The sequence below is a fragment of the Centruroides vittatus genome, unplaced genomic scaffold (genome assembly GCF_030686945.1).
Source record: "Centruroides vittatus isolate TY-2023 unplaced genomic scaffold, ASM3068694v2 contig_150, whole genome shotgun sequence".
Taxonomy (NCBI): Eukaryota; Metazoa; Arthropoda; class Arachnida; order Scorpiones; family Buthidae; genus Centruroides; species Centruroides vittatus.
This window is the reverse complement of record NW_027120928.1, coordinates 2,592,681-2,607,724: the sequence shown is the minus strand read 5'-3', so window position 1 is coordinate 2,607,724 and position 15,044 is coordinate 2,592,681. Positions and strand designations below refer to the sequence as shown.

At 27.6% G+C, this 15,044-nt stretch overlaps 1 protein-coding gene across 3 annotated transcripts in view; it reads left to right on the top strand.

The window, feature by feature from the left end:
• Positions 1–2,919: 2,919 nt before the first annotated feature.
• The window catches only part of LOC136968633 (voltage-dependent T-type calcium channel subunit alpha-1H-like), a 104,208-nt gene continuing 92,083 nt past the window's right edge, over positions 2,920–15,044 (top strand). For all 3 annotated transcript variants that reach the window (XM_067262635.1, XM_067262634.1, XM_067262636.1), the window contains exons 1-4: positions 2,920–3,017; positions 3,103–3,276; positions 8,288–8,573; positions 9,587–9,679. In XM_067262635.1, the coding sequence (XP_067118736.1) occupies positions 3,167–3,276; positions 8,288–8,573; positions 9,587–9,679 (489 nt within the window). In that variant the 5' untranslated portion in view covers positions 2,920–3,017; positions 3,103–3,166. The remainder of the gene's footprint in view (positions 3,018–3,102; positions 3,277–8,287; positions 8,574–9,586; positions 9,680–15,044) is intronic.

Sequence of the window (15,044 nt, the reverse complement as noted above, 5' to 3'; positions counted from 1 at the left end):
AGTAGTTATTTTAAGGTAGTCTGATGACATTTTCTAGAGTATCAATTGGATCACAACTGTAATAATTTACATACCTGTTTGAGATGTAGCTGTAATGCTAAGTTTTTCAAAATCAGATAATTATATCTGGGTGCATAACATTTTTGTCAATGAGTATATCATTGCTGATTTAAAATCTATATTGAATTTGATTTTAAATTTTAGTATCAATTAATAATTTTTTAAGTTTAAATTTGTAGACGTATATGAGGGCAGAATTTAATAAAGCTTTGTATTCAACATCGACGATTCTTAATGTAATAAAGTAACAGCGTGTCATATTGTTGTGGGATCAGAAGTGACACCACTTGGGATCTCACAAATCCTACGAGGAATTCTGTAATATTTCAACACGACACGAGTGGAATTTCTTTCTAATATTAAATATTTATTTTTTATTTTTATAGTGTAATAATAAGAACATTTTATATCATGAATTAATCTTTATATATAAGAACTGATTAATTTTCTTATTTGCACATGTTTAATAAATCACATAAGAAATATTTTTTAAACTCTCCATATATTTAACTCCATTTTAGTTGAAGTAGTTTAATACGCAACTGAAATCCCAATTACTTTTATGATGCAGATAAATCAATAATCCTTTATGTTATTTTCGGCTTCTTATCTCTACTTTCTTTGTGCGAAGAGGTTATACAATTCTTACAAAGGATAACCGTCTAAAACTTTATTCAAATTTGAATGTTGCAAATCATGTCTTTTGCGAGAATACTTGTGATCAGCTGTATTCAACTAGTATTAATAAATTTAATTTAATTTTTGTATAAAATTTCTTATAAATTCTTATCGTTACTTCACTTTATAAAACAACGAATTTTGTTGCAATAAATTAAAAATATGTCTCTCAATTTTCACTAATTGCAAAACGTTTCAATAATCTCATAAAAGATGGTTTTTGTTTTATTGTAACAGTAGTTATTGTAATAAAATTTAATAAAGTTTACCATGCAATCTCTTCAAACTATTCAGCTAAATCGAATAATATTCACATCATGAGATCCATCCTTTGTCGTGGCATAATATACATAATTATAAAAAAAGGCTGTTGTTGTCATTTACAATGTTAAAGTTTCTTACTCTTGTAAACCATAATTGAAACTACAAACTTTATGATAAGCTTTGGCGTTGTAAGAAAGTTTGATACTGTAGTTTACAATATGAAACTTTACAAGAAGACATTTTAGCATTGTAGTTTACAATACCATTAAATACTACAATAACTCCCATAATATCTCTTGCCTCAATCTAATATAAAAAACAGCAAGTAATGCAGTATCTCGACTTTCAAGCTTGACAAAAAATGATTCTTTCAAATCTTTCCTTTTTTAAAACATTTTTTGATTTAACATTTATTCATTTTTATTAAATACAGCTTTAACTTATTAAATAAATGTTTAAAATAATTTAATTCACACTTAATTAATATTTTCTATCCTTGATGAAGATATATTGACGTCAATAAAATGAATAGGAAATTGTTATTATTAGTTGAATTTGAATTCTCACATTTTTAATTAATTTATTTTTTAAACATATAATGAAGTGGTTTGTTTGATAAATATTTTATATAATGGAAACTTTTATTTATTTGACAGTTTTTCCATTTCGTCGTTTATTACATTTTTTCCAATTAATTTGTCTTCATTTATTTTCAATTCCTCTTTTATTAAATAATTTTCATTTATAATTTAAACTTTTTTTCATAATTTTAGTAAAAAACACTTAAATAATTATTGATTAAAATTATTAAGTTAATAAGAATCTTACATAAACATTATTATATAAAATATATTTACTAGAATTTTATATTATAGTAAGTCAGATATTGTCTAAGAGAATATTTTTAATTAATTATAATATTTTAATTAGAGATAAAATTTCAACACGCTGTAACAAAACTTTTTACCTTTAACAAATGACAGAATATTATACATTTATTGTGTTCAAATTAGATTATGTCGCATACAATTACATAGAATAATGGTTTAAATGTCACGGGATTGTATATTCGAAAGTTAACTTGTAAAGCTCTAATTATATTTAAATGGCAGAGGAAGGAAATTTATATAAATCATAGACTTACTCAAATATATCATTTTTCTGATTATAATAAAGTCGGATATTTCTCTTTGTAATAATATCCTTGCGTTAATTTAAATGAAATATTTTTGATGTTTTGAACAGTTTGATATAAATTAATTAATTTATTTATAAAAAAAACTAATGAAATCTTTCTTATGGATATATGTGGAATATCCTTTATATTCTTCCTTATTTCTCTTATAAATATCCTATATAAGGAACATAATAGAAAATATTTATATTTTTATAAAAAGAATTTATTAATATTTCTTTTCTTATAACGAAAATGAAATTATATTATTAAAAATATTAAGTTATTTATTCATATACAGTATTTTTAAAATAAATTTTACTTTTCTATAATTGTTTTTGTATACTGTACATTTAAATAAATATATAAATATACATATATATGTATGTATTTATATATTTAATCTGTATTTAATCTGTGTTTGATTAATTGAAAATCTTATTCAATTATTAATTTTATAAAAAAAGTTCATTAATTTTCCACTTTATAATGTTAAATTATGTTTAATATTAATAAATGGCTGAAAAAATTGAAAAAATAAATGTTAAATGCTACCTTAATACATTATAAATAATTAATTTGGTATACATTAATTAGAATTAATTATTACATTAGACTTTATATACAATTTATAGTGTTTAAGTCTAATGTATTAAGTTCTTTAAAAATAAAAACATGTTAAATATTTTATCAAAGTTACTTTATTTTCAACGGGATAATAATAAATAATAATTAATTTTCAGGTGCTTGGAATACTGTTTGGATGTAGGAAATATAAATCTGTCTGCAATTAGAACTATCAGAGTTTTACGGCCTCTAAGAGCTATAAATCGTATTCCTAGTAAGTAAAGAAAGCTATAGTGATGGCTTCTAAATTAATTACTGTACAGATATATCAATACTTATGGATGTATTTCTATTTTCAGGTATGAGAATTCTTGTTATGCTACTGCTAGATACACTCCCTATGTTAGGTAATGTTCTTCTTCTATGTTTTTTTTGTCTTCTTCAATATTTGGCATCGTAGGAGTTCAATTATGGGCAGGACTTCTGCGTCAGAGGTGCTATTTAGAGCTTCCACCAAATGTGTCATATCTAGGGTAAGATTTATATTAGGAAGTGTAAAAATGATCATATATAATGAATTATATATATATAAACCTACACAACACACATGTTTATATACAGGGTTAGGTAGAAGGGAACTAGCAGGGGCATTTTTTCCAGATCCTAAACATAGAGAAACCTCAAGATTTTGTATTTTATTGCAAATATGACAGGAAAACGCTATAAATTAATATAGTGGAATCTCATAATAAACCTCGTAATAAAGAACTTTTAGATTTTCCCGATCGAACTCTCATAGAAATATGTGACAAAATCTTGCAATTGTACAAACATCTAATTTATAACGAATTTTCAGTATAACGTTCTTTTTCTGCCAGACTCATGGTAATAGAATTTCTGCAATTTTCACTTCACTTTAACGACCACGTTGTAAGTTCTTTTCCTCCTTCCAGCTAGTGTCTTCCAACTTGTAAACAACTGTACTCATGGGAGAGGGGAAGGCTTGGAAGTAACTGACAGGTTGCAACTAACAAATTGCAACTCGTTAGTTGCTAACCTCAACAAGAGCCACAGGTTGTCATAGACAGTGTAAGGACGGCTGTTTATGACTCTTTTAATTTTATTATTTATGTTGTTCTTCACTTAAAAGGCGCGGGCAAGAATGGCACGGAGGGGATCGACAGTGCAATGTAAACCCACAGGAGAGCACCTCTTCCGCGATTTCATACGGATATTGTAGCTTGATAACACAGGTTACTTTCTTGTTTAGTACAGATAGTCTTGGATCTGTGTAATATTTAATATAAACACATTATTTTAAGATATGGCTTGTCAACAAGGTAAAGCCAAAAGAAAACAATACACTTAAAAGAAAAAGTTCAGATTATTAAGGCAATTGAAAGTGGAAGAAGACGAGTTGATGTGGCAAAGAATTTTCTCATGACAAAATCTACATTAACTACAATTCTTAAAAACAAGGATAAAATACTGGCATCCCAGCAGTCAGCTCTGGAACCAAAAAAAAAAAAAAAAAAAAAAAAAGACTTCGAATGGGAATTTTTGAAAAGATTGATACTGCTGTTTTGACTTGGTTGAAGGAAGTAAGATTTCTACATGTTCCAGTTATAATGGCCCGTTGCTTCAACAGAAGGCACTGGAATTTGCTGAAGCGTTAAACGTTGAGAACTTCTCAGCCGGCAATGGATGGCTTTTTAGATTGAGGAACAGATACGGAATAGTATGAAAGAGTGTGTGTAAAGAAGGAGCTAGTGCCAGCGCAGAAACTTCACAGAAGTGGATTGAAACAAAACAAGAACTGTTTTACCAATTACTCCCTGATAAAACTATGGCAATTAAAAGGAAAGCTTGCGTTGGTGGCAAGCATTCAAAGTTCCTTCTGTCTGTTTTGTTATGCTGCAAAAGCACAGGAATAAAGAAATTGAAACCTACAGTAATTGGAAAGTACAGTTGTCCACGATACTTTTTCAGCTTGCCATGCTATTATGTCCACAATCAGAAGGCACGGATGATAAAAGAAATATTTTTGAATGGCCTACCACACTGAACAAAGACATGAGAAAAAAAAAACCGAAACATTCTTCTTTTGATTGACAACTATACTGCACATAGGATCAATGTTCACCTAAGCAACATTACTGTGAACTTTTTCCCACCAAATATACTTTCTTGATCCAGCCGTTGAATCAAGGAATCATAAAAAATTTCAAAGTGATTTACAGGAAAAGGTTACTCCAACGCACTCTTATTAACATTAAGTTAGGAATAAATGAGCCAGTCAAAATCCGGCAAGCTATTGAAATGATAACAAGAGCGTGGTGGGACGTAAAACCCGGTGCTGTTCGCCATTGCTGGGAAAAAATCATTGGAAAATCAGCACAAGAAGAAAAAGAAGTAAGTGGCAATGAAATCAAGTGCATGGTGGAAATTGAAGATTGGCTTTGGCAAGAAACCTGTAATACACTGAATGTGAATGAAGAAATTTCCTTTGATGGTTATGTGAACTGTGATAATGTAATCACACCACCAGAATCGTCAATTCAAAAAATTCTTGATTCTGTTGAAGGCACAAGTCAAGGTACAAAAAAAGGAAAAAACTGAAATTGCACGGGAAGAAGAGTCAGTCACGCTGAAAGAAGCACCGGAAAGTCTTGACAAATTGAAAAAATATGTGTTCTCACACCACAAAGGTGATGTTAATGTCTGTGTTAGACTAGATGAGATAGAGAAGTTTCTGCAGAAAGCAACTTTCAACACATGCACAACTCAAACAAAAATTTTATCTATTACACACAACTAAACCTGTTTTCATTTTTTAAATTTGTAAATTGGTTGTGTTCGTTATGTAGTGTATAACTCTTTAATAAATGCCTCATTAACAAGCTTATTTATCTTTGTTTCATACGTGAACTTTGAAAATTTGTTGTTAAATAACCAAATATAGTTTAACAAGGATTTTGGGGTCTTCTGAAGTTCGTTATAACGAGATTCTACTGTATTCGTTTCGATATAAGACGAAACAGTCTTATATATATATAAATATAGATATATATGGCTTTGGAGAGAGTTGAAGTCTGCATTTTCATGGGCCTTTAATAAACTTTTAACCAAAGGTTATATTAAAAAAAATCCAATTAATTTTTTTCAAATTAATTCAGTTAATTCTTTATTATTTAGAATTTTATTAGAAAATATTATTTATAAAGTAAATTATCGTTTTATAATTTATTTATTTATTTGTTGTTATGAAGTTTTTAAACGAAAATTATTTGAAATAATCAAGAAACTATTTTTATTCTTTATTTATTTTTTCCTAAGTCTTATATTTAAAATAAAAAAAATTAATCAAGAATTGTAATTTATTGAAAATAGTAAAAGTACGAGTAATATTGGAAATTCTTTTCGAAGATTAAAAAGAGAAGTGAAAACTTATAGATTTTATACGAGAAATTTGTTTTCAGTTTTGTCAGATTAAACTCTACACGATTTCAATTATTTCGTTTCCAAAATTTGAAAAATAAAAAAATATTTTCTTCTTTCTTTATTATTATCACTTTAATTAAAATTTAAAAAATATCTTTTCCTTTTGAAATAAAAAAGACAAATAATATTTTAAAATAATGAAAATGTTCAGTCATCGACGAACATTTTATTGCACAATTCTAATCTGTTCCTCATTTAAATTTATGATTTTTTAAAAACAATTTATATTTAAAAAGTTGTTTATAAATATTATATAATTTTTAAAATATTTATTTAGTATTTTTTAAAGCTTTTTCCTGTATAAAAGTTACTTTTTTACGGAGAACGTTCTTTTTTACTTATCAGAATCTTATTTTTACACTCATTTTAAATAAAATATTATTCATTTATTTATATACTTAAAAAATATTTTTTACAGAAGCATAATTTCATTAACACTCATTAATATCATTGTTTTAATTGCTTAATTAGTATTTTATGATATTAAATCTAAGTGGAATATCATTAAAACTGTAAAATTGATAGTGAAGTATTTAGTAATATTCATTAAAATTGTATTTAAACTATTACACTAACTATCACGCAATAACTACGTCATACACAGATGATAACTCAAACAGACCATGTGACATTGAATCTACATTCGATTATAACAATACAAATTCCTATATTCTACCTTAATAATGGCATAATTAAACTATTGACTCCTTAACTCCTGCATCGTTTAATTCTATTTGACAATGTTCATTTTCATAAATGAATATCATACTTTTAACAGATCATTATAATTTTCATCGATCTCTGTTGCTTTACAGTAATTAAAATATATTGTCCTTTACGATATGATAATTTTTAGCTTATAAGTTTTATGTTTTTACAAATAAATAAAATTATTATTTTTTTAACAACTAATTTGTCAAGGCCTAAGATAGATAAGATGCAGTCCAGTTTAGGACATAAATGTATGGTCTTATCCAATTCCGGATTTACCTTAGAAGAGGCCTCAATTTAAACTTTTGAGGCCCCTTACAACTAAAACATAAAGGAAATCAGAAATGCAAAAATTGAATGAAATCAAAAGACAATTTCTGCAATGTCTTCGTAACTCAAAGATAAAATTAAAAAAAAAGACAAAGGGTTCCCGACCAAGGCCCCTCTCTCAGCGTGGAGCTCCGAGCAGTTGCTTGTTTTGCTTCCTGGTAAATCCACTACTGATCTTATCCACCTTCTCTCAAAAGTGTAGACTCCATCTCTCCAAATTAATAAAAATATATGAATAACTAATAGAACAAATAAAAAAATATCTTTTACCACTTACTTACATCATATTTTACATAGAAAGAATAGCAAATTTAGTAATTCTGCGTCTAGGTCTTAAAATTTTAAGGTCTTGGCACATTAGGGCTAGTAATTTTGAAGACCCTTCTGTGTCTAGACATGGACACAGAAGGGCCCTCAAAACTACTAGCCAACTATCCTTAACAAAAAGCCCTCTTAGGCTAACTTAGGCCCTCAAAATTACTAACCAATTATCTTTACTGGTGTTCCTCTATCCGGTTCTATTATTGATGCAAACAAAACGCTTTAACAAGAACATTTTTTAAAAATAAAATTCTTTTTTAAGAATCTCATCATATATATATGAATAATTTGTATCAGTTTAGATTCGTGTAATGAATACAAATATATTTACAATTAATTTGAATACAATATTTATTTAATTTTTAAAAATTAAATAATCGATAAAATTATCAATTAAAATTTCAGAAATTTCTATAAAAGTTTTTATTTATTTTTTATCTTATTCTTTTATTTAATTCATAAATAAAATAATATTTCAAAACATCTTACGAATGTTAATTATACCAAATATTTTCAGTAAATTAAAATTTTCTATAAAAATTGCTGAATTGTTAATTAAGAAAACAATGATAAATTCCTCAAATTTTGAAGAGTTTGAAATAAAATTTTAAATTATTTAAAATAAAATAAATATTTTCTTAAAATTAAAATTTAATTTTTTTTTTTTTTTTTTAATTTTAGCAATATACCTTCATTCTATAAATTAGATGATGATGAAGAACTTGAATATATATGTAGCTTGGATAAAGATGGGGGAATGCATCGCTGTGCCAACCTTCCTGCCTATGAGCAAAATAATATTGTATGTAATGGTTCGGCTGTTCCCTCCAGCAATAACATACCCCAAAATGGCACATGTGTCAATTGGAATCAGTATTATACATTATGTAGAGCAGGTGATCGAAATCCGTTTCAGGGAGCCATATCATTTGATAACATAGGATTAGCATGGGTAGCTATATTTTTAGTAAGTATTTATATATATTTATAAGAATTTTATTAAATTATATTTATTAGTTTAAAATAATTTTTTTTAAATATTAAAAACGGAGCCAGATTTATATATAAACTAAACGAGTAATTGTTTTTAATCATGCAATACATTTAAAATTAAATAAATTTTAAAAATATATATAGTGGTTTGCTCCTGTGCATTATACTTTTCTTGTTAACAATAAAATCATTCCGTTCAGAAAAAATTTTGAATTGAAAAAACGTTACACCCGGTCCGGTCCGGTCCGGTCCGGTCCGGAAGTTTCTATATAATAAATTGGGTCCTTCTGCCCATAAGCTTTCATTATCTAGTTTCGACTTTTATCTGTCTAACTCCTTCTCGAGGTTAAGGTAGGACAGACAACAGACGGGTGCTATTGGGGATTTATAGATCTATAATTTTTGAAAATCGCAGCGTTAAAATGTTGAGAACCCCTGGTTTAGGGCTTCATGTTAAAATAATCTTTTGGTAAAGTGGAAAGGTTCTCTTATATGTTCTAGCTTAGAGCCATATGTCTAAGTCAATTCCTGGTTGAAACCTAAATAAAAATTAATTAATTAAATAATTTACGATAGGTTGATAATACTTACTAATAAATTTTGTTTGGTTGTGGCACAAATAGTTGCGTCATAACCAAAAATCGTGATTGGTTGTGATTGGCTGAAAGCTAGTAACACGTAATAATAATTCTTTCTTCACCCAATCGCATAATAATTAAAATTTTCCATTGTTACGTTTATAACTTGCTTCCAATAATCAACCAAATTGGTTTTCAACAATTAAAATGTTCTAATTTTAAAACAGAAAAATACGTTAGGAAAAATATTTATGGTGTAGATTACATTAAAACATTATTTATTTCTTCATTCACTGAATGTTGTTCTTTAATGTGTAATTGGGAATAATTAAAATCTGTAATAGTCAACAATTTGTGGAATTTATTGTAGAAATTAAAATGATCTACATTTAGTTCTTTGCCATTACAGGTAATTAGTTTAGAAGGATGGTCGGACATTATGTATTACGTCCAGGATGCCCATTCCTTTTGGGATTGGATATATTTTGTGCTACTAATTGTGGTAAGTATCGTGAAAAATTAATCTGATTAAACAGTTTGTTTACTACTAATAAATGCTAATTTTCGTTCAATTGAATAATGACATATATATACTAAATAAAACTGGAATTATTTGCTTATAATATCTCATTAACTGAAAACAGTTTTAGGAATATACAATTAAATAATTTAATAATATTAATTTTTAAAACATAAAAATAATCTAGTGGATTGCTTGTAATCGTCATGTAATAAAATATTTACGTTTTTAATTAATATAGTAATTTTGTATATAATAAAATAATACGTTAATTTTACTGTTATGGCTGTTATATATAATAGAGGAAAGTATGGCGATTGATGAAAATGATTCCTCTACCAAATTTTTTCACATTTTTCGACTCGGAACTTGAAACGTTGAGAAATGCAAGAAAAGTTAGGGTTTTTCTACATGTATGGATGTTTGTGTGTATGGAGGCACTTTTATGTGCCTCCATACACACTAACATTCATACATGCAGATGGAAGCTTAATAACTCCCGTACCTTCTGTCGAAAATTTCTGATATTTTGCAGAATGTTTAAGGTGTTAGAGAGAAATGTTTCCAGAAATTTTCAGGAAAATCTGGCCACTGGTTCAAGCGATATGGCCTCCATTCACTTAATATTTCCTTAACCAATCTAAAGTCTTAAAGATAATGGTAACAATTATTAGGTATGAAAACGAACAGGAAAGTCCAGCAACGTTTTTTATACTGAATTAAGTTTTAATGAATAAATTTTTAAAATATCAGAAATATAAAATTAAAATCATGTATTTGCGTATAAATTTAAGATATTTAATAATTTAAAGAAAATATAAATATATAGTATGCAAATTATATAATTAACTAAAGAAAATTTGGTTTTTAAGGAGCTGAACTTAACTTGTCTTTTAATAAACTTCTTAATTTTATATTTTAACATCATTTTTGTAAATTAGATCACATATTGGTAAGACACTGAACAGATAGGGTGAATCAGAAAAGTATCAAACTATATACAAGAGATGGTAATAGCTAGTATTTACAAAGAAAAAAAAATCATCTTTCCTTCATATTTGTGAAGGATTTTTAAAAGAAACAATAACAAAATTATAAAAATTAAATACAAAATTAGAATAAAATTGCAAAAATAAGTAAACAATAGTTGTAAATACAAAAATGAGTTTCACTACAATGATAAAAGTAGGGCAGTATATAGCAAACACTGTAAGGCAGCCAATGATAATACGTCAGCCACGAGGAAATTTTGATTTTAGAGCTTGTATGATGTCAACAAACGTATTTAAAGCATTAAATTGCTTTTTATATTTTTATTTGGGAGATTTATGGGGAAATCCCCATGTATCCTAATTCGTTTTTTAACATGACCTCTGGCAGGTTAAGTTTTGAGCTGCGCCAGTGCATCCTCCGCCTATGCCATATCCCATACCAGCAACCCAAATTTTCCAGATATTATTCAATTACATTTCTATATGCTTACTACAGTAATGAGTTTATTAAACTTTGGTTTTGGACTCTCTGTTAGTGTGGGCCCCAGGCAATTACCCTTTTCTGTTCATAGGATAACGCGCCATTGTGGCTTGATGCAACAACTTTACTTAATTTTTCAATGAAGATATGCAAGTGTATTTAGCTCTCCTCTGGCCGAAAACTGGTTCTTTCTTTTTTGGAAGAATAAAAAAAGTGGAAATTTATTGTTAAAATTATTATTTTACATTAATAATATAAAGTGTTCACTGTATCGTGAAGTTAATGTAAACTAAATTTAATTCACAAAACACTTATAAAAAGTACATATAAATTTTTTAAAATGACATCGTGAAATCGTGAAATTTGGGGCACAGAACAAAAATTGTTGACCTTTATTGTAGAACTGGCTCTACAATAAAATGTATTGATTCGGTGTATTTCTATAAATGGCGATCTGCAAGAAAAATATAATCATGTTTATATACATTTGCAAGAAGAGGTAAAAATTAAGTTAAATCCTCGTTAGATTTTACACAGTTATAATAATTTTTACAGCCAACATTAATGGTCCTGTAATATAATACATTACACTGTATTATACTGTACAAGAATGATGATGAGACCAAAGTGCTATGTTACGTATGCTTAGTGGATGGCCAACAGCAAGCTAAGTTTTATGACAAAAATTGGTAGTTTGGTCCACAACGTTGCCTGATGTGCCTTGGAAGATTAGTAATGATGATGATAATCATCTGGTGCCAGTTTTATTGTGTAGTAGTAATAATAAACGGAAAAGAAAGTGGGTGCTATTATATTGTTTAAATTTAACGACACTCAAAACATATATAAAGTACATGTACCACCTATACAGTGAATGACCTGTAGCTCAGTTCTTTGAGAGTCCACTGTATATATAAGGAATATAATATATAGATCTGTAGAAAATCATTTGAAATACAATAAAAGATAATATTTAATGAATTAAATTTACTTTAAAACTTTACGAAGTTTTATATATTTCACATAACTTAATTCTAAAAAATCGATATCTATCAATTCACTGGCTACAATGTGCAAGTAAAAGTAATTGCTTCTTGATAGCAAAGCAATCAGCATAACTAAATTCAATATCGTTTATCGAAACTCAAAAAAAAAAAATATTCTTTACGAAAATAATATTAGAAGATAGAATATACAAAGAAGTTAATCGAACAAATTGCCTTCAATACAATCTTATTTTCAATATATCAATTTAAGTATAAAAGATTTCAAATTTAACACGTCAATGACTGTCGATAATTTATTTTTTTATAAATTTTATTGCATTAGATTTTTCTACTTTTTTCATATTTTTCTGTATTTTTTATTTTGTTTTGTGGAAGCACTCACTATAAAGAAAATCGATCCCAGTGGAAAGATTTCAGCAACTTGTGTTTTTATCTAACTCGAGATGTTTATATGTATAAAATTGTTTGCTTAAGCAATAAAAATATATCGTGAAAATAATATTTTATATCTTTTCTATTAAATAATAATAGAAACTACATTTAGTTTAGTAATTTTCTACATTTTCTCTTTAATCAAATTTTCATTTGTAATTTTATTTGTTTTCAATTAAGTTTATATGAGTAAATCTATTTTATACACTTATTTGTGAAAGACAAATATATAAAAATGACATTTAAAATGTCAATATTAATATACGGGGTGGTCTAAAAGCCAGTTAACCATTGCAAAGACTGACTCAATGTCTTATTCGAATGCTTTATTAATTATAACTTTAGAGCTTTCACAAGTGCATCTGGAACAGTTAACTGACTTTTGAGCTAATCTGTATATTTCTGACTTCGATTTAAACCCAGACGTAGAACATTCGTAATTATCAAACTATATCATTTTATTCTTTTTTTAAATTATGGATTATGTCTGAAAATAATTAAATAATTTAATTTAAATGTAAAATTTTTATATTTATTTTCTTCTTATTATTTTTTAATTATAAACGTGCCTGTAATGTGAAAACACAAGTGTGTTTTCACATTGAGTAACAACTTAATACTTTATATTCAGATTAATGGGTGCAGTGTGGTTCAGGATTTAGAATCGAATTCGGATCCAGCTAAAATCTAGTTTAAAATATTCAAAAATGAGGAATATATTCAAAATTCTTTACTACAAAAATATTGATCCGAAAACAAATGTAACACATTTGTCATATTCCATAGAAGCAATGCGCTGTTATAAATCATGTCATACGCACATACATTTACTTTAATTTGGATCAGAATATTTCGAAATAAAAAGAAATTGTTTGTTTGTCGAGTTAAAAAGCTTAATTTAGTTTAATAATATGCATTTTAATTAATCTTATTGATACAAATGTAGCTTTGAATCTTAAGATAATTCACATTTCATGATAGCTTTAGTTCAATAAGTAATTGGTTTATCTTATAAAAATGTTATTATTTAGCATAATAATTAATATTTACACAATAAAATTGGTTATTATAATATAAAATAAAATTGTGGTGCTTTATTATTACTGTTTACTTAGTTAATATTGGTGTTATACTGGACTAAAATCGATGTATAATTGCGAAATATTAGATAGTATACAAACATGATGAAAAAGTGTTTGTATGTATCTACATTTAAACAATTCATAATTAATGCATTTAATATTGCTGCTTTTTTAATGTAAAACCATGATTAAAGTCTAATATTTCTAAAATTTTAAGTAGTAAAGAAAAATAAGACTAAGGCTAAATGCTTTATTTAATTATCTTTACGTGTTATTGAATACATATACAAGAGCTAGGCGTGCTTCGTATTTTATAAGTGTATTTAAGAGTTTGTCGCTATAAATGAATAGGAGAATTACGCGAAATCATGCAACAAGTAAACACGTTTGCATAATAATTTCCATATTTTCTCTTCTGTTCACAGATGCCAAGGCGTTATAAACGCAAAACATTGAAAACCATATATTGGAACCATGCAGAATGCATTGGAGTGGGCACTCCAAGAGATTAGCGTGATAGTCTGTCAAGGGAATGATTAATTATCTATACACTGCGCACGATTACCCAAAATGGCGGAGAATTATGCGCAATTAAGGGTACCACTAATTTTATATTAGCTCTTAACAAACGATGCCATTATATTTAATCTAACTATATCCATTTCACTGCAAAATTGATTTTAAATGGATGAATACAATTCTCCTACGTTTTCTTGAATACGTCTTATATGGCCGATGAGTAAAGTTGGAGCTGTAGTCACAGAACCCTGATCTGTACATGGCCCAGACATGAATCTGTATAATAAAATTTTACTTATAATTACTAGAAAATGTATTTTCAAGCGATTAAACAGAGAAGAAAGAAATGTAATAAATCGAACGCACCACGTCAGAAGAAGGAGCAGAGGGGCCAAAGAGGCCCTAATTCAAGATCTGGTGATCACTCTCCACAGTCTTGATAGCATGGGACCTATGGAAGAAACGTTTAAGGGCACACTAACCACTGGTGATTAGTGTGCCCTCACAGTGGCGCGTTATCCTACGGCAATTCGGGCCCCCTGAGGGTAGGGACCGCAAACCAGTCTTTTATAAGAAAATATTCCCTCAAAAAATTTCCTGGAAGGAAAATGTCTATAGTCAACACAGTACATGGAGTTCCCTGATTCAAATTTACCTGAACTCCATAAAGCTATACTCCGCCACTGCGTAATCAATGTAATTATTGATCTTACCACTGATATTACTTAGTATATTGTGGGCGTTAGGGAAATAAACGAGTCTATATGTGTGCATTTTTTTTTATTCTCAAAGAATATGATGTCTATTGTGATGGATTGTTGTTATTATTATGTA